Raw genomic sequence first — 22348 nt, 5'->3', positions numbered from 1 at the left:
TGTTTCCTTATTATATCACTAGCCGTACCCGTGCGCTCCGCTGCACCTGTTAGAAATAAATATAAAGTAATTACATAATTAAAATAGCACGTTTGATCCAGGGAACAACTTTTACAACAGCGCAAGATAATCTGCTTGGCTCATTACCCAATTTTTTTTGCATTGCATTTATTGCATATATATTTTATGTATTTTAACACGATTCAATTGAGCATAGTTAAATTTTGAATTATAAAATAATGGATTGCTAAGCTAACGTACTATTACTGCATACTAAATCAATACACTCTCGTTGTTCGTTAATTCTCTGAGATTAAAATGAGTGTACATAAATATTATTTTAAGAAATACAGAAAACGAATGTACAGAATAGCCTATCAAGTTTTCTGTGCATAAGAAGCTATTTTAATCTTACCTGTCCTCGATTCACTCAGACGTTACTGTAATAACATTATATCATTATGTCCATCTAGAGAAACTACACTTTCCAATGGTGAAATAATAATTAATTATACAAATCGGTTAATTTAGCTTGTGATATTACTTCATACAAACACAGAAACGTTCTATATAGGCTATGTTTAATAGCTTTCGATTTTGATGTCCAAATCCCCTGTTTCGATTGTTGTTGTCCAAGGCCCCTTATAGACGAAGTCATTTGTTTCTATTTCATTGCACGCCAATAGGTGGCATCGTTATTTTAATTTTAAAACTCATTTATCTCATTAAATATCAGTCCTATCAAAATTTTGTAAAGAATAAAACTTATCGGAAATCATTTTTAAAGAAACTTTTGTTACGTAATTCAGGCCCCCTTATAACCCCCCTTTTAAATAAAGTATTTTGAATGCCATATAGCCTAAAATCTAAGTTACAACGAACTTAATTTATATTCCAAATTTTCATATAAATCGGTTCAGCCATTATCGCGTGAAAAGGTAACAAACATACAGACAGACATACAAACAAAAATTTCAAAAATGCTAGTTTCGGTTTCAGGGTGGTTAATTATGTATGTTAGGACCAATTATTTTTGGAAACTCGAAAATTACCAGAAAAATTTCGGCTACAGATTTATTATTAGTATAGATATAGATTCTGAAATGGAAAGAGAAACAAGAATTTAATACCGATTGATTTCTATGCACAACCTATTACTGACATTATTATATCATTTAGTGCATAAAAATTCTATCCCTATAATCATCACCATTGTTGTTTGGAATGTTGGAGTGTAACAATAACTTGCAATGGGAACCTACTATAGAAGGATTGTATCAAATTAACTGTGAAGTTTGTTAAAACTTGTAACATTCTAAGTACTGTTTACTTACATTTAAAAATGATTACGTTGTTAGGTAGAAAAGAGCATTATATCTGTGTCCTGGATTGAATCCTATATAACATTAGAATAATTGAATCGTGTTCCAATATCAAATACTCAACCATGTAGAGTTCACTTAACTCTAAGCGCCCTTGCTTCCACCATAATTTTGATTATGTTAGGACCTACATCATATGGTATTAAAAATGTATTGTTTATTGTTACAATTTTACATTTATGCTTTTGACTGTTATGGAGTTAATTTCATTGGTACAAAGGAATATTAAAATTTAAGTGATTTTATTGTAATACAGTAAATGTACGCCTGAAAATGCAATTTTCTTACGAAATAGCGATATATCGATAATCGTTCGATATATCGAAATATTTTCTGCGACAAATATCGTTTATCGAAATTAGGTTTGCAATATCAATATATCGGTATTTAATTTATTTCCTCCATCACTAAAGGCGACTAATCGCTGTAACTATTGAATGCATATTATATAAGTTCATTTACTGTGACAGTTTATTATCTATCTATACTAATAATAAATCTGTAAGCGAAATTTTTCTGGTAATTTTCGCTTTTCTAAAAATAATTGGTGTTAACATGTATAATTAATCATCCTGAAACCGAAAATCGTTTTTTTGAAATGTTTGTTTGTATGTCTGTCTGTCTGTCTGTCTGTCTGTCTGTCTGTCTGTCTGTCTGTCTGGATGTTTGTTACCTTTTCACGCGATAATGGTTGAACGGATTTCGATGAAAATTGGAACATAAATTAAGTTCGTTGTAACTTATATTTTAGGCTATATAGCATTCAAAATACTTTATTTAAAAGGGGGGTTATAAGGGGGCCTGAATTAAATAAATCGAAATATCTCGCTTAATATTGATTTTTGTGAAAAATGTTACACAACAAACGTTACCTTAAAAATGATTTCCGATAAGTTTTATTCCGGAAAAAATTTTGATAAGACTGATATTTAAGGATATGCAAAAGTTTTAAAATAACAATACAATACATTTCCACCGCCGCCTCAGATTATAGTGTCGTTGTTCCGTAATTTCTATGTGAGTAGCCAGTTTGCAAAACCAGCTATTTGCAAGTTGGACGAATTTTGGCAAATGGGGGAAGTTGTATGAAATCATATCCACAGATGATTTCTAGTCTATACTAATAATAAATCTGTAGCAGAAATTTTTCTGGTAATTTTCGATTTTCCAAAAATAATTGGTCCTAACATATATAATTAACCACCCTAAAACCGAAAATCGCTTCTTTGAAATTTTTGTCTGTCTGTCTGTCTGTCTGTTTGTCTGTTACCTTTTCACGCAATAATGGCTGAACGGATTTCGATGAAAATTGGAATATAAATTAAGTTCGTTGTAACTTAGATTTTAGGCTATATGGCATTGAAATTACATTATTTAAAAGGGGGGGGGGTTATAAGGGGGCCTGAATTAAATAAATCGAAATATCTCGCTTAATATTGATTTTTGTGAAAAATGTTACATAACAAAAGTTTCTTTAAAAATCATTTCCGATAAGTTTTATCCTTTGTAAAATTTTGATAGGACTGATATTTAATGAGATAAATGAGTTTTAAAATTAAAATAATTACTATCTAAGGCCGTGTAATGACATAAAAAAACAAATGACTTCGTCTATAAGGGGCCTTAGACAACAATCGAAAGCTATGAAAGATTGCCTACAGAGAATGTTTCTGTGTTTGTATGAAGTAATATCGGAAGCTAAATTAACAGATTTGTATAATTAATTATTATTTCACCATTGGAAAGTGTAGTTTCTCTAGATGGACATAATGCTATAATGTTATTACAGTAACTTCTGAGTGAATCGAGGACAGGTAAGATTAAAATAGCTTCTTATGCACAGAAAACTTGATAGGCATTCGTTTCCTGTATTTCCTAAAATAATTTTTATGATCAAATGAGTGATCTCTGGATCAAAATGATCGCATTTTAATTTTTTAAATACAATTTAAGTAACATAAAAAACGATTTATCCTTCTATCAAACACGAATGTTCCCTGGATCAAATGTCCTATTTTAATTATGTAATTACTTTATATTTATTTCTAACGGGTGCAGCGGAGCGCACGGGTACGGCTAGTTATAAATAATGTTGTATCAATTATTTAATATAATGAAGTACACGGCAAACTTGCTGCGGATATGATGAGAATTAAACAATATAAAAATGTTTAACAATTGTGCACGTAAGGTATTCTATTTGCTTAAAAAGAGAGAATTTTCAGAAGTTATTTATACCATTTTCACATGGATGACAGTTTATCATCTCCCCTAATTATCTCAAAAACTGTACGTGCTAGAAAAAAAAAACTAATTACAGATTTGAAATCAGCAGTCCGAACTTAGCCAAATCCGCATATTACTTTTCTTGAATTTTCTTTGTAGACCAGTGTTATCACTACCAATGTGAAACTTGTTGTATTGTATTGTATTGTATTGTATTGTATTGTATTGTATTGTATTTATTAACATTCCATGATATTCATACATGCTTACAGCTAGAATATGGAACAAGTCAAAAAACTTAATACTATTATAAAATCTTAATTTATAGTCACAGTCTAGATGAAATATATACAGACGAGATTTACAATATAGTGTACTAGTACAACACAAAGTTTTAGTATCAATTTCATGAAGTGTTATTGAATGTCATGAATTCACCTACAGAATAGAAGGCGTGAGAAATTAAGTACTTCTTTAATTTGGCCCTAAATAATTGTATGTTTTGAGTTTCATTTTTTATATCGATAGGGAGGCTACTAAAAATTTTTACAGCCATATAACGCACTCCTTTTTGAAAACACGATAGACTTGCCGATGGAGTATGAAAGTTATACGTGTTCGAACGTGCCGTAGCACAAAGCACAGGGATTATAATTGAAGGAGAGGTACAAGGACTATACCTTATGTCGATGTAGATTTTGTTTCTCTGCCAGTGAAAAGTTATAGAAAGAAAAACGATTATGAATAAAAAATATTGAAATCTAAATATGAACTTTTTTAAGGTCAAGAGAGGGGGTTCAAATCAGGTAATCCCTTCTTACGTACTCCACTGCCTAATTATAATTGAAGGAGAGGTAGAAGGACTATGCCTTATGTCGATGTAGATTTTGTTTCTCTGTCAGTGAAAAATTAGAGAAAGAAAAACGATTATGAATAAAATAATATTGAAATCTAAATATGAACTTTTTTAAGTTCAAGAGAGGATGTTTTGTTTCTCTGTCAGTGAAAAATTCGAGAAAGAAAAACGATTATGAATAAATAAAATATTGACATCTATAGTCCCGTCGCTCTAATTTCCGGCAGCCAATCACGTTGCAGGTCGGATACATTTAAACGTGTGCGTCTTGTGATTCGCTGATGAAAACGTTATGCATTTCCTAAGGCTGGATAAATACTTAATATAATCGTCCGCCATTTTGACTCTTTTCGTTGGCGCTCGCAGAAAGCACATGAGGACGTTATTTGCCGCTCAATTATTTGCTGAATTACAGTGCGTTTGATTCATTATCATAGGAGCTACGACATGATAATGTTTAACGGTGTAGCAAATAGATTCCTCGTCTGGTAGCTCGGCAACGAAAGAACAAAAATGGCGAACGATACTACCTACCAGAGGTCTGCATCGGACGTTTTCGCTCGAGCGCCAAGTAGTTCATAGCATAATCCGATAGGTAGCGCACATGCATGATGGGTAAAATTGTCACGAGCGATAAATCCTCGAACGGTATCATCCGAGCGTTAGACATTCGTTCTTGTTACAGTGATGAACTGTATAGTAACATCATAGATGTTTATCATTTCAAAACTCTGCAGTGTTAACTAACCTCTCCATAGTAATATAAATGTTGTAGTTTTTTTCCCCTCCCCCCCCCCACACAGGAGTGATTTTGTTTTTGCCACATCTGATAGATGTTATTGACTGTAAATGTAATTATTATAAACGGAGAACACAATCACGATAATGCAAGAACTGTATCAAGTTTTATAGTAATAATAATAATAATAATAATAATAATAATAATAATAATAATAATCTATAATAATTAGTGTATCAATCTTTGTGTCTGTAACAGTTGTGCAGCATGATTATTCGTTTTATTATATTTTCTGTGACGTTATGTCTGTACTAATATTGTTATTAATCTACTGCTATATCAATAATATTTTGTAAAACGTTTCTACATTGTCGCAGTATATAGGCGGAACACTACGTATGGACCTATCATATTATAAATGTGGTAAATCAAATATTGAATAATTATTATTTAGCAATAATAACTGTAGGAGTTTTTCATACTATTTTATTTATAACTTCATGTTTTTGTTTTGGTACGTTCCATTGACTGTTCCATTAAACATTTGCTATAAACGCAGAAAATAAAGCCTTTTTTTTTACCGTGTGAGCAAAACATAGTATGTGTATCTTATCTGTCGCCTTCCATACAAGATAAGACATGTCGGTGAGATGACTTTGTACTGTGCTTCTATTTATTACGAGCGTATCACGACCGATCGTATCTCACTCGAGTGTACGACACTCGACCGAGTTCAAGCGAGCGATTTAACTCCAATGCAGCACTCTGCTACCTACCTAGACTTTATAGAGCCTTCACTTCCTAAGACGTAAGCAAAGAGAAGGAGTCACGCCGGGAATAACAGCGTCGCGACTATAAATATGTATTTTTTAAGGGTGGGGGGGGGTTCAAATTCGATAATCCCCTTCTTACGTACACCACAGCCTCACAGGGTTTCATAAAGGATTAACTACACGACACACATATACGCAAATAAAAGAGGATTTAATATCTTCATGTGAATAAGTAATTCTGAGAGTAGGTAAAGGTTGCGACACTTTTTTGGACCACACAAGGTGTCAGATTAGTACTTATTTTGTGTGTTATTAGGGATATCTTATGCGAAGTTTTACCGTCAGATGGCAGGAACGTTCCATGCGGGGCAACATGTTGTAGGGCTATGTTTTGTCATATGCTACCGTTGATTACGTTTTCCCGCTTGTCGGTTTTCTGTGCGTGTCAAAATTATATTTACAGTTATTTTGTATAACCTAGTATACTTTAATATAATTCAATATTTTCTTACCTCATAATTTAATTTAATTTACAATAAATAATAAAGTAAACCTGTATAATATTGAGCGATTCCCCGAGATGGGTGGGGAAATCTGCAGTATGCAGAATATAAATACGAGTAAATTGAATGTTCATGAACCTAAACGAGAACTTTGAGAACAATATGCACGAATAAAAAAATAGGAAGTATGTCGAAAGTGAATATTGCCCTCTTTAATAATTAATATTTAAGAACCGTACGCTAAAAACAGGATATGCAGCCACCAATGTGTGTTTTTTTTATAGGGAAGAGACTATCGAGATTGAATTCCTTGTATTTTTTCTGTAGTTGCAGAAAGATCAAATGCAATTTTTAATAGGATGATATAATACGATCGCAATAGTATCACGATTAGTAGTGTGTTTTGTAGGTTAAGGACATGCGGTTTTGAATACTGTGTGGGATGATTTTGAAAATTTAAACTTAAAACATGGCTTTAATAATTAGGGTACAGTACATTAAAAACATTATTCACGAAATGGATTTCACTAGGGATCGTCCTGGATAATAAACATTCCAGTTTATCGAGAGTTTATTGTAGGCGTAAAATTCGGAGACTCCTACAACTACTGCATATAATCTAAGCTGACATAGCTCGCTGTCGAGGTTGCATAATTTTTATAAATTTTTCTTTTTCCTCTTCCAAAATGAAACTATAGTCAACAATTCCTTACTTGAAGAAGTTACTTTTATTTAATAGCTAGCACTTTCGAGGCACAATTTAGTTACTTATATTTTTTAAGGTTTAAAGCATATCCTCAGAAGTTAAGTATTTAGGCATTACGATCGACCAACACTTACGATGGAACAAATATATTACATATTTATGCAATAGATTACGTAAAACAATTTATATCTTTGTTATACTTCGGTCATATTTACCAGTTAATATTTTACGTCTCATTTATTTAGCTTTATTTCAATCCATTCTCCAGTATGGAATTTTAGGGTGGGGAAATGCTTGTAATTCTAATCTCACTCCACTAATACTTATTCAGAAAAGAATCATTAAAATACGCCTTAATAAACCAATTGATTACTCATCCGAGCTTTTGTTTACTGATTTTAATGTTTTGAAAATTAAACAGATTTATTATATTGCCTTATTAATCTTCATACATAAAAACCGTAATAAATTCAAATTGTATCATCATAAATATGGAACTAAAAGATCCGATTTTATACGACTAGAGGAACCAAAGTGTTTCACAAGCACAGCTCTGAGCCATGGTACCTACTTTGGTCCAAGGTTATACAATAAAATAATTCATAAATACCCAGATTTGCAAAATTTTAGTATCAGGAATTTCAAAATTAGCGTTAGGAATTTAATTTTTAAAGAATATATATTGATTTAATATGTATATGTATTTGTATGACTTAAATTGTTAAAATTGAAATTGTATTTTTAAATTTAATTTAATCCTGTAATTTTTTTTTCTTGACCCAGTTTGTGTCAAAAAATTATCTTTGTGTTTATCTTTGTGTTTAGATATCTCCCTGAACACGAGTTTTTTACTCCTTCAGGGAAGAACTAAGATTGTATTTCTGTCAATGTTATTTTATTAACAATAAACAATATTCAGAATATTTCGGGACCTGATTGAAGACAAAAAGCTTTCCCTGGTTTTTACATATAGGGACATAACAAAATTTGCCATTTTTAGTTGTTTTTAAGAGTATTTAATATACTAATACACTACGTATATCCTCAAAGTTTATATACCGAAAAACAAATGCACACGCAAAGCGCATCCCTCATAGTACACGTGCGCTATCTGTTGGTGCTAGTTCAGGATATCACTATTTAACGAGAAGATGGCATGCGGTAAATTTCCTTTAACGAACGTGCCTTTTAAGCGTGCATTCACTCCTCTGCATTCTTGTTCACGAAACGAGTCGACTCTTTGAATCTTGGCACTCGCTTCGCGGTGGCACGGCGTCCCTTTGTTGAGCGGAGAGCTGGTTGAGGCGAAATAATAAGACGGCACTTATGCAGCAGCCCAAGAAATCATTCTGCGCCGGCTCATATTTTCAAAATTATGTCCGCGTAAATACAGAAGCAAGGCTGGCCGCTTGCCAAAGTCGACGACTTATTACGAAATGGCCTTTAGCAGTTTCGTGAAAAAGAAAAAGATAGGCAGGAAGGCAGGCAGGCAGGCTACTAGAAATGTTTTAAGAGGACTTGGCAACACTGCTGCCCCGACTGGCGCCATTCGCATGGCGCTTCAGATACTTTCTACGTTCGTCTTGTTGTTGTTATTTTTTAGTCGTGATTTTGCTATCGGGTTTTTTAACCTCTCTCTCGCAATGTGACTGGGGGTCTCCTTCCAAAATCTGCCGCTGGACGAGATCTTCGCGTGCAACCGAAGAAAATTTACCGTTCCTGTTTTGTTTTTTGAGATTGTACAATTTTTTTTTAAACTTCAACAAAAAGGCTGATAAATAATAGTAACTATTAAGCGATATTAATAGTTGTGTAGCTTACTTTTTATGTTATTACTAGCCGTACCCGTGCGCTCCGCTGCACCCGTTAGAATAGTACATTATGCAACGAGCCTATAATGATAGTAATTAAGAATCGAGTATGGATATTTATGAAACGAGCGCAAGCGAGTTTCATAATTTTCATACGAGCTTCTTAATTACCATTATAGGCGAGTTTCATACGACTTTTTATGCTCGACCATATTTCTAACTTGAAATTACCGGTATTCAGATGTATACATTTTATTTGTATCTGACAAGATCGGAAGTGATCTTGTTCTAGGTCGTGAATTGTGAGATGTGCGCAGACGCGAAAGTATTGATTTTTTCCGAGGAACAATAATGTCATTGACCTTGACGTAGTCCCGTTAAACTTGATAATATTATAATATTATAACCTTGATTATTGAATTCGACATTGAAAAACGAGATGACAAATTGAATTTATTTGAATATTATTTACAATTAACGCTAATTATTATAGTAACAGAACATAATCTTCTGCGACAGTATTGGATTTCCAGCCTCCGTGACTTTTCGCTAATTCTCTTTCGATTGCATATCCGAGAATAATCGATACTTGCGGTTTTATAACGGTAGAAAGCTGACCTGTCATTGGCTGAACAGTTGTAACCTGAGTCGTCATTGGCTGAAAGACCTGACCTTTAATGAGTAGGTGTACTTTAATGACATGCATTAAAGGACTGCTACCAGGTGTATAATTAGTACATTTCGGCATGGTCGAGCATAAATAAATATAAAGTAATAACATAATTAAATAGGACATTTGATCCAGGGAACATTCGTGTTTCATAGAAAGATAAATCGTTTAATATGTTACTTAATTTAAATTGTATTTAAAAAAATTAAAATGCGATCATTTTAATCCAAAGACCATTCATTTGGTGCAATGACAATTCCTTTAACATGTTTCTTAATTGTTATTACATACAACCATAGTTTAATGAAGATTGACATATCATTTAGTATTAGTATCTATACTTTATATTACTTGCTATATGTTTCCATTGAATTACGGTAATAACTTAATATTAACCTTTGTTTTTTATGTCTTCAATAAATGGCGCTTGGCCCACTATGGCTTTGAACCCTTCAAATAACTTAAATAGTGATACAGCATATATGTGGTATGTAATTATATTTCTTTCTTTCGAAAATGTACGAATTCACGATCTCCTATGTACCATTGCCATGGAATGAATAAATGTGTTTTTTCTTCGTACTAAAAAATTTTATATTTTGCACATAGGAGTTATTGCAGGAACAACAACGCTATAATCTGAGGTGGGGGTGAAAATGTATTGTATTGTTTGTTTTTTTTTTAAGTCTTGTATATCCTTAAATATCAGTCCTATCAAAATTTTTCATAGAATAAAACTTATGGGAAATCATTTTTAAAGAAACTTTTGTTATGTAACATTTTTCACAAAAAGCAATAATAAGTGAGTTAATTAGATTTATTTAATTCAAGCCCCATTATAACACCCTTTTAAATGAAGTATTTTGAATGCCATATAGCCTAAAATCTAAGTTACAACGAACTTAATTTATATTCAAATTTTCATATAAATCGTATAAATCGATTCAGCCATTATCGCGTGAAAAGGTAATAAACATCCAGACAGACAGACAGACAGACATACAAACAAATATTTCAAAAAAGCGATTTTCGGTTTCAGGATGGTTAATTATACATGTTAGGACCAATTATTTTTGGAAAAGTGAAAATTACCAGAAAATTTTCGGCTACAGATTTATTATTAGTATAGATGTAGTTGTCTCCGTATTGTAACATTCTGTTCAAAAATCGAATATACAATACCGAGTGTTTTTACGAACTTTTTAGCCGCGCGACTCCGCAAAATATGAAAATGAATAACACTGATACTTCGCGACCCTCTACTAAAACTTAATAACTACATCTGAAACCTACGTTTTTCGCCTAGTGTTAAAAGTACTTTTCACACGCTATCATATAACAGTGAATTTTAACACGTTTGCCTAGTGTTAAAAGATATGATATTAAGAATGACTATCTAAAAATAACTATTGTCACTAAGGCTACTAATTTCTTAAACAAAATTGTATTATTCCTTTTAAGCTTAATGATAAATGTATTATGTTCATGTTGCTTTATTTAATTAAGTTCTAATTTATTAGATGTAAAAATTCACAATTTATCATACGCTTCTTTAATTGACATGGACAGTTGGTTTGACGTCGACGTTACGTAAGATTACAATAAATAATAATTGTTGTGTTGATACGTGCTGAATCAGTGTCTCGGTCTGGCTTCCTGCATCAGTCCTGTTCTCTGAAGACTATATTTTTCTTTGTTCTTGTAGTTCTCATCCTGAGGGTTGGACACGCATTGGTACAACAAACAAGTTGACTTGCAACAAAAACAATAAAGCTTGTTCCATTGTGCACAAGTCTAAAAATAACTCTTGATGCACTCAAGCGTGGGAGATAGTATGTTTTACATTCAACAGACTCTTTTATTTTTGTAGTAAAATGGCGTATTTGTTTCTCCTTTATTTATAAACACATCACTCCGTAACCAGTGGTCGTGGTTACACAATCTTTGTGCTGTGTAAACGTGCGATTTATCCTGTCCGTTCGACCAAAGGGTTTTTTTTTTAATTCAGAACATTTCGAGCGAAGATTCGGTATGTCCAAGCCTTTATAAAACAATTTAATTATGGCATAGTTATTACGAACGCCGTCGTTCAGGTCATAATTTTGATGATAAAGACGACGGTGATGGATTTGATGATAATGACACTAATATTATGAATGATAATGATGACGATGACGAGTGATGGCAATGAATGTGATTATTGTAGCTAGTAATAGCGTCGACTTTAGTACTGAGGTCTTTAAACATGGAGTTCTATTTCCATGCCTTCCATGCGCCTTCATGGATACCTACTAACTTCAGAATTATGGATCATGAAGATGATGATAATTGAGTCAATGATGACAGTGTTAATGACGACGAAGAATAATGATGACAGTGTTAATGACGACGAAAGATAATGATGACAGTGTTAATGACGACGAAAGATAATGATGACAGTGTTAATGACGACGAAGGATAATGATAATATTAATGACGACGAAGGATAATGATGACAGTGTTAATGACGAAAGATAATGATGACAGTGTTAATGAAGATGAAGGATAATGACAGGGTTAATGACGACGAAGGACAGTGATAACAGTGTTAATGACGACGAAGGATAATGATGACAGTGTTAATGACGACGAAGGATAATATGACAGTATTAATAACGACGAAGGATAATGATGACAGGGTTAATGACGACGAAGGACAGTGATAATAGTGTTAATGACGACGAAGGATAATGATGACAGTGTTAATGACGACGAAGGATAATATGACAGTATTAATGACGACGAAGGATAATGATGACAGTGTTAATGACGACGAAAGATAATGATGACAGTGTTAATGACGACGAAGGATAATGGCAGTGTTAATGACGACGAAAAATAATGATGACAGTGTTAATGACGACGAAGGATAATGATGACAGTGTTAATGACGACGAAAAATAATGATGACAGTGTTAATGACGACGAAGGATAATGATGACAGTGTTAATGACGACGAAAGATAATGATGACAGTGTTAATGAAGACGGAGGATAATGATGACAGTGTTAATGACGACGAAAGATAATGATGACAGTGCTAATGACGACGAAGGATAATGATGACAGTGTTAATGAAGACGAAGGATAATGATGACAGTGTTGATGACGACGAAAGATAATGATGATAATGTTAATGAAGATGAAGGATAATGATGACAGTGTTAATGACGACGAAAGATAATGATAATATTAATGACGACGAAGGATAATGATGACAGTGTTAATGACGATGAAGGATAATGACAGTGTTGATGACAACGAAGGATAATGATGACACTGTTAATGACAAGGAAAGATAATGATGACAGTGTTAATGACGATGAAGGATAATGATGACAGTGTTAATGACAAAGGATAATGATGACAGTGTTAATGGCGACGAAGGATAATGATAATATTAATGATGACGAAGGATAATGATGACAGTGTACAATCATGGATGAAAACGATAATGGATGACATCAAAGGCTGAAGATGGCAGTAATGATGGATAATGACTATGGATGGTAACGACAATGAATAATGACAACGGAGTATAATGATTACAATCTTGATGACAACGATGTGATAGTGATGACAGTGATTATTGGTAATGACAATGATGGTTGGTAACGGCAATGGATAGTAACGACGACGAAGGATGACGACAGACAGTGTTCATGGTTAAAGATGGCAATGTATGACAACAAAAATGTATAGTGACGAAATGAAAAATAATGATAGCATTGATGGATAATGACGACGATGGATAGTAACGACGACAGTGTTCATGGATAATGAAAATAATGGGTGATAACGACAATGGATAGTGACGTTATCTGCAAATCTTATACACTTTATTCTTCTTCCTCCTACTATCACTCCTCCCATGTTCTGAAAACAGTTCTTCACTAAATCCTCCAAGTAAGTGTTGAACGGCGTAGGTGATAAAGGGCTTCCTTGTCGTACTCCTCTTCCTATTTCACTTCCTTCTGAAGACTAGTAGTAGTAGTAGTAGTAGTAGTAGTAGTAGTAGTAGTAGTAGTAATAATAAACATTGACAATTTAGATTAAGATTTTTTCGATGGTGATAGTGACTTAAAAACGGTGATGGTGTTGGTAAAGATCCAGATGAACGATTACCCTCCATTTTACTTCAGTGTCACATCACTGTGCATGACACAGTTCTTATTGTGGTGAATCTCCCTGCAGGAGAAAGCCCAGGAAGCGCTGTTCCCTTTGCCCTGGCCAGTGTTCGAGAAGGGTCCCGCAGAGCCGAAGGCGGCTGACCACATCGTCTGTCGCTTCACCACAATAAACGTTTCTTCTTTTTTATTGCACCGTTGCATTTCTTCGCGTCACTGATTCCTTTAATCTGTCTACACGTTGTTTGTCTAAGACACTTAATTTTCAAGTCGTGTTGAATTCAGTGCCTGTCTGCTTCTGGTAGGCTACATCTCCCTGCTTATTTTGTACTCATTACAGCTGTGGAAAAGTTAGAAGTTTTAATTTACCCCAAGGAAATGAAAACCTTTTGATATTTAATAATAATATTTATGCTCGACCATACCGAAATGTAGTAATTATACACCTGATAGCAGACCTCATTAAAGTACACTTATTCATTAAAGTTCAGGTGTTCCACCAATCAGAAAACACCATTGTAGCAATATAAAAGCGCAAGTATCGATTATTCTCTGATATGCAATCGAAAGAGAACTAGCGAAACGTCACGGAGGCTGGAAATCCAATACTGTCTCAGAAGGTTATGTTCTGTTACTATAATAATTAGCGTTAATTGTAAATAATATTCAAATAAATTCAATTTTTCATCTCGTTTTTCAATGTCTAAATCAATTTCAAGGTTATTCCAAGATTAATGTTTATTTTACTCTCTAGATTATATCAAGGTCAATGACATTTATTCCTCGGAAAAAATCAATACTTTCGCGTCTGCGCACATCTCACAATTTACGAGATATTGGACAAGGTCAGTTCCGCTCCCCAGTCAGATAAGAATAACATGAATACTTATGAATATTTTCAAGTTAGAAATATGGTCGAGCATAAAAAGTCGTATGAAACTTGCCTATAATGGTAATTAAGACGCTCGTATGAAAATTATGAAACTCGCTTGCACTCGTTTCATAAACATACTCGCGTCTTAATTACTACCATTATAGGCTCGTTGCATAATGTACTATTCGTGAATAGAATAAGTAATTGGTTAATGACGATCATGGTCTTTATGCACCATCAAAGTTTCGTGCCTTAACAGCTGAAACTACCGTGATCACTAAATTGCGACAATAGAATCATCAAATTTTACTTTGACTATTATTGAAATAAAAAAGAATATGTTTGTAATAAATTACAAATACAATGGTGAAACACTAATGAAAAATTTCCGGAAAATTTTCGTTTTTGGCTTATTGAGTTTTCTTTTTATTTATTGTACTGATATAAAATTATAAATTTTCCTTATTTTTTCCTTATTAAGCAATCTTACTAAGTTTTATGTCCCGCGCCGTGGCGTCGTGGTCTAAGGCATCTGCCTAGGACCCGCGTTACGGAATGCGCGCTGGTTCGAGTCCTCATGGGGGAAGAAACTTTCTCATGAAATTTCGGCCACTGTATTGAACAGGTGCCCACCCAGCATCGTGATGCACTTGGGGAGCTAAGATAGGTAGCGAAATCCGGTTGCGAATGCCAGCTATAACGGCTGGGGGATCATCATGCTAACCATACGATACCTCCATCCTGGTTGGATGATCGTCCACCTCTGCTTCGGCATGTGGGCATGAGGCCAGCAGCCGGCTGGTCGGTCTAGGCCCTTCACGGGCTGTAGCGCCACGGATTATTATTATTATTATTATTATTATTATTATTATTATTATTATTATTATTATTATTGTTACTACTAAGTTTTATAAGTGCTCATAATTATACGTAGATTTTTCTGAAACTTTTTTCATTAAGCAATTTTCTAGCTTTTGATTTTGCTAATTTTAAAATTCTACTGATACATTTTCTTTTATTTTTTCTCCCTTATTAAGCATTTCTTTTAGGATCGCTTTCACGTGTTAATTGTGAACTAAATTTATAAATACCTAGTTGACTAGTTTCAGCTTAATCATCTTCAGAACTAAGGTCCTTGCATCTTCCGGTTTCTTCGGTTGTTTCGCTGCGGGGTGCGTTTATGTTATGTAGTGTGGAGTCAAAATAGTGTGTTCTGAAATTCAGTTATGTATTGAGGATTTATTGTGGATGTGTTTTTGTGTGTCTATATATTTCGTACTGTTCTAGTGTGTTTAGTTTCTGGTTTTTCGGTTTTATATGTAGAATTTTCATGTCTGTGTCTATGTTGCTGTAGTTGTGGTTGGTGTTTGTGATGTGTTCTACGTATGTGGATGTGCTGTGTGATTATTTCTTTCAGCTGATTGATTTTGATAAGTTGTATTATTGAACTGGTATAATTGTATTATAATTAATATAATTATTACTTATCTCTTATCCATATCGGTAGCTGAACTATTTGCTGCTCAAATGTCCCCATTTACGCAACACATTTTTAGTATTACTCGATCACACGAAAACTGTAAAACTTAACATGCGCAGCTGAAAACGGATCAGGATAGTCATAGGCCTACACTATTTTCAAAACAACGTAGAACTTCGCACTTGGTGTGGGTATACGTGACTGGCTGGAAATTTGAATGTGTTACAAAAAATAAAGAGACATACCAGAAACCCTATTAATGTGTCCCTCAATCAACAACAACTAATTATTTTAAAATGATAAATATATATCAGACACGTGGAGCGAATAGTGTTGTGATAATTTAGATTAGATCAGAAAGTTCTCAGAATAATTCGCCAACGCTTGTTTCTTAATCAACATGAATGTTATGGTAAAGCAAATGTGACAGTGGAGCTGTTTCGAAGTAAGTATTGATACTGCTTCGAAAGGTTAAATGACTTACGACATAGGTTTGATAAGCTGGTGATTAATGAGAATACTGAATCAACCTGCCGATCCGGAGTTGCGAGTGGGCGCGGGTTCGATTTCCGCTTAGGCTAATTGCCTGGTTGGGTTTCTTCCAAGGTTTTTCCCGACCGTAAGGCAGATATCAGGTAATCTACTGTGAATCCTTGGCCTCATCTCGCTATCACTAATACCATCGACGCTAAATAACCTAGTAGTTGATACAGCATCGTTAAATAACCAACTAAAAATGCATGTGCAGTACTTGAAGTTGTAAGTAAGGAACAGAAGGAAATTAAAATTTGGTCAGTCGATATTATTCTAGAAAAATATAGACGAAAATTTTCCAATTCAGGACGTTTTCAGCGGAAAATTTTCCTTCTTGCATCACTAACAAGGGAAGGGTTTCGGCTCGAACAGTAATTTTTGGTTAAAAATTTGTACAGAGGGTTACCTCACAATGGTGATGAAGTCCGTAAAAGCATTCATTTGTGTAACTCTCCGTTTGGTTGGTATTGGTCAATACACTTCTTTAAAAATGTGCATGAGGATTCTCTATAAAATGCATGAAACAGCATGGAGCAGAGCAATAAGCACAACACACAGAAGCAACACCTGAACAATCTTCTGAACCACACTCCAGTGCTGAAAAATCAAATGCCACCTGAATTACATTTTTGAAGTCCGAGACTTGTTCAGGATTCACGTAACCAGCTGACTGCCAGGAATACTGAAGCATAAGGCAGTATACTGGAGCAGACAACTGGTTATGAATAACAGAGTGCATTTTCATTATAAACACTCGATTTCCCAAGTTAAGTTCTGGATTCTCAGCAAGAGTCCTTATGCAATCTGTTATCCTCCGAGCATATATTTTGTATTGTCTAAGGAAATGTTGTTGTTGTTTTCTAATGCCAGGCGTTTGACAATAAAGTCATTTGACCTCTTGCACTTCAATATTTTTCAAAGATATTATGATGACCAGCCACTGAAGCACAGATTTTGAGGTGTTCCGAATCCATTTCTTGGTTCGAGTTGCACAATGGGCAGTTAGGGGACTGATATATTCCAATTCTATGCAGGTGTTTGGCCAAACAATCATGGCCTGTTGCCAATCTAAATGCAGCTACAGACGATTTTCGTGGTAAATCGGGAATTAACTGTGGATTTTGATGCTTGTCTAAGGAAATACAGTAGATATTCGGAGGCTGGAAATATTTAGTTTTTTCAGGTGGAATGATCATACATTCCATGTCTTAGCCTTGGAATGATTCATTTATTAAGGTTGTGTCCTTGTGCGCATTCAATGACTCACACAACAGTGTACATTTTTTATTAGCTGCAATATTTTCAGATAGAACGTTGGAGAAAAATGTTCTTAAATGGACTTTAGATATTTTACCACTCGCACTTGCTTCTAGGCTAGGCTAGGCTTACAGGTAAGGTGTCCCATCCCCTTAATTTGTGCAGTGCTCTCCCCACCCCTCAACTTGTACAGTGCTCTAACAGAGAAACCACACATTACACAAACGAATGCTTTTGGGAGCTTTACAGAGATGTAAAGATACAAATTTCGGATACGAAATTCCTGTTCGAGCCGAAACCCTTCCCTTGTAAGAGAGGCTATATTTATTGGTCGCACTGTACCTCCATACCTGAGGAATGAAAAACGCGACACGGCTTGTGCAGTAGTTACATAATCACGACTTGGATGTACACAAAATGTGGTGACGTGTTTTTATTTAATTGTTGCAGGTCCAGATGTGGTGCAGGACACAACACCGATCCTCACGCCCGAGGAAGAGGAGAAAAACATGAAGCGTGAGTGCCGGCTCGTTCTTGTTATACTGTGTTAATTGTGATAATTACCATGATTATAATAATTATTTCCCTCTTACTTGCTCTGCTTAACCTCCACTTTTGTGCGACTTGCACACCACTGCGGGTAGGGGAGGGAGAGTCGATTGATCGTACATCACAAATATGCGGTCTTTTCTGGCTCTGAGATCGGCATGATGCTCAGCCACCGCAGAGACAACACAGGGCAATCCGAGACAGCGCACACTCACTTCTATGGACGGAAGATAATAATAATAATAATAATAATAATAATAAAGAATAGTAATAATGATAATAATAATAGTAATAATACTAATAGTAGTAATAAAATAGGGCAGTACAAAGCATACAGTGAATACAATATTTTTAAGTACACACAATAAGGAGAATTATGATTATATATAGCTCAACATATCACATTAGAGATATACCATTATCGGAAAATATGAAAACAAAAATATAAAATAAGTTTAGTATCACTAGAACATAAAAAAATGTGAATACGTGGAAACATGCAATACAACACTTGTCATAATAGTAAGTTAGTTTGGCAACTCGTCATAAGATAATTTTCTAACTTGGATTTGAAAGATTTCAATTTTCGGCAGTCCTTGACTTCAGGCGGCAGAGAGTTCCAGTGACGAGAGGTAGCAACAGTGAAAGATGAGGAATACAGAGACGATGTGTGAAGTGGAATTTCTAGCGTGTTATCGCGTTGTGATCGAGTATTAATATTATGATAGCGAGAGAGAGTATGAAAATGAGCGAATAAATAAGAGGGGGATGAAGTGTGCATAATTCGATATAAGAGACAAAGTGAGTGCAGATTTCTCCTTTCATGTAACCTAAGCCATGATAACTTCTCGAAAGAAGGTGAGATATGATCAAAGTATCGAACATTACAAATGAAGCGGTCGCACGCGTTATGAACACGCTGTAGTTTCTGAGCGGAATCAGTCCTGAGATCACTGAACAAAACGTCGCAATAATCGAAGTGAGGTAGAATGAGTGTCTGTACCAGCGTCTGTTTTAATTTAGATGGATAATGATACAATCTTTTTAGTGAATGGAGAATAGAGAATGCCTCTTACATGTATATTTAATATGCGTATCCCAATTGAGATTAGATTCGAAATGCACTCCGAGATATACAACATGTATTTAAAATAATGTAACAAAATGATACAATCACAGAGCCCGGATTTCCATGCAAATATAAGTTTGTTACACTTCTCAAACTTTGCAAATATTTGTTTCATGACATCGATTACAAATAATCGTACTTTTTTCCGTGCATGTTTGCATGTTTTGGTCTTATTTATTTAATAGCACATATTTAGACTTTTATATCTCAAAATATGCCCTTTTTTCTGTTTTTAGTGCATATACAGGGTGTTTACGAGGTGGTGTTACAAACTTTCAGGGATGATACCATCTTTCCACGTCTGTTTCAATGGTTAAGGGACGGAGGGCACGTGGTGCCAAATTACAATTCCATTTCCACACGACTATTTTTGCTTGTAACTTCCGACTCAGTCATTTCCGGACCAGGGTTCCTTATCTCAAATGGATACATGTGCCCTTCCCCACCATCCCTGAAAGTTTGTAACACTAGCCCGGAAACACTCTGTATAATCTTTGTTTTTTTTTTTATTTGCATAACTCAAAAACTATTAATCTGATCAATGAAATTTATATGCAAGAATACTTACAGGAAGGGGATGAAGTGTACAAAATATGAAGTTTCTAGTATCTTAAGAACTATAGAAAATAGAAATTTAACCCATAATTTATTTTTACAATTTATAAGTAAAATATCTTAATTATGGAATTTTATAAAGCATGCCTGTGTAACCAAGAAACGAAAGTTAATTTTTTATTTGGATGCTTATGAAATTTAGATATGTTTATAGAATAATTATTTCTCAAGATAAACTACATAAACTGTATAAATGGTAAACGCGTAATATAAATTACGTGACGATGCCTAGGAAAAGGGACGTCAATTCGGAACTCATAACTTTACAGAATAAAAAAATCTTGACTTGGGTGAGAATATTATTTCTGGATCTTAGAATGATAATTTGGATCAAAATTTGAACTACGTGATGACACGGCCATCGATGTGACAGCAGTTTGTAATACAACGAAAATGTTATTTTTACGTTCAATATTATTTAACTTTAAAGCCGTTTCCCCAGAGAAAATCAGTTCATAATATTAAATTGAAATCGTTGTAAAATTTTCTCTTTTTTTTTCACTTACAACAAACTTTTGTTTTAAATGCTCAAAATTTAATTCTTAAGTAGAAACAAACAAAAACAGAAAATTGATTTTTCCGAATTAAGAGCCCATTTCCTAGGCAGGATCACGAATAATGAGGAAGTATGTGTCACTTTTGTCATATTTTTTATAAGTTGCTGTAATCATGAAAATGAATTAGAATAGTTGCTTTTTATGTGATTTGACATGGAATCTTCCATGTATATAGGCCTTAGAGACGACTTTGCATCATAGAGTGTAAGAGGCTTGTACTGGAGAAGTCCACACCTGTGGAACAACGGTTAGTGCGTCTGGTCGCAAAACCAGGTGGCCCGGGTTCGATTCCCGGTTGGGGCAAGTTACCTAGTTGAGGTTTTTCCGGGGTTTTCCCTCAACCCAATATGAGCAAATGCTGGGTAACTTTCGGTGTTGGACCCCGGACTCATTTCACCGGCATTATCACCTTCATCTCATTCAGGCGCTAAATAACCAAAGATGTTGGTAAAGCGTCCTAAAATAACCTACTAAAATAAAAATAAATAAAATAAATGTACTGGAAAATAAAATTTTCTCATGTTCCACATCTCAATATTTAAATCTGATAAATTAAGTCGTTTACAAATGAAGAGTTCGCTGGAAAAACGATGAATGTCACATTTCTGTTAAGGATTAGATAATGATCTAATTGGGTCTATAACTGCAAGATGTAGTGCTGTTTCTATAGAAAATAAAGGAAAGGATTACTGTATTCGTGGTGATAATTCTCCTTTTTACCATTTTTCATAATAACATTAAATTTCGTAGTGATCCATGAATTAGATAATGACATCAACCTTAAGGGGAGAGGATGGTATTTTTAAAACTTTTCCTATTTGGTGTAAATTATTAATTGTATGTATGTAGAGAGCTCATAGCTGTGGCAACTCAACCAAATAAAAATATTTTGAAAAAAAAAAATTATTTGGGGGCCCAAATTTGAGAAAAAAATATACCCAATGCAGGATTGTACTAAAACCGATATATCTAAACCGTTTTTAAAGATGTAGATTTAAACAGTTTTTGCAATGTATTTGCAAAAGTATGTTCTACAAACTGTCTGTAACAGAATTTTGATATTAGTCCCTACGTTTGTAAAATAAACAATAAAAATTTAGTAACAATTTTCTGATTTCCTTTCTTGCAAACAAACGGACGTATTTTTAAAATGAAATCAATTAACAAAATTCTGTTACAGAGAAAAGTTTCGTAATACTCTAAAGAATGTGTGTTCTAAATTTCATGCATGTATCTTTAATAGTTCAGAAATTATATCCATTTTGTCTGGCAATGTAGCAAAAAAAAAAAAAAATGAAGTTACTGGAAACCGATAAAAGGTGGCCTGTGATTTAAAAATCCATAGCGCAGGAAGTTTAAAAACGACGTCTCAACATCCGATAAGGGCACAATTACCCATAAGATGTTATGCAATGCATTCCACACATATCAAAGGGTATTTTAAAGAAAGAAAAAATGTTTTGAAAATTTAATTTACCGAAAACAACAATAAAAGTGGGCGAGTGATTTAAAAATCCATAAT

The 22348-nt window shown here is 34.1% G+C and overlaps 1 protein-coding gene across 1 annotated transcript in view; it reads left to right on the top strand.

Annotated features, from left to right (window-relative positions):
- The window catches only part of sog (short gastrulation), a 456679-nt gene that overhangs the window by 399532 nt on the left and 34799 nt on the right, over positions 1-22348 (top strand). Inside the window, exon 4 of the mRNA XM_069827830.1 lies at positions 18427-18492. Coding sequence (XP_069683931.1) covers positions 18427-18492 — 66 coding nt within the window. The remainder of the gene's footprint in view (positions 1-18426; positions 18493-22348) is intronic.

The sequence above is a fragment of the Periplaneta americana genome, chromosome 6 (genome assembly GCF_040183065.1).
Source record: "Periplaneta americana isolate PAMFEO1 chromosome 6, P.americana_PAMFEO1_priV1, whole genome shotgun sequence".
Classification (NCBI taxonomy): domain Eukaryota; kingdom Metazoa; phylum Arthropoda; class Insecta; order Blattodea; family Blattidae; genus Periplaneta; species Periplaneta americana.
Note: the sequence above shows the minus strand (reverse complement) of the source record. Positions and strands in the feature narration are given on the sequence as shown.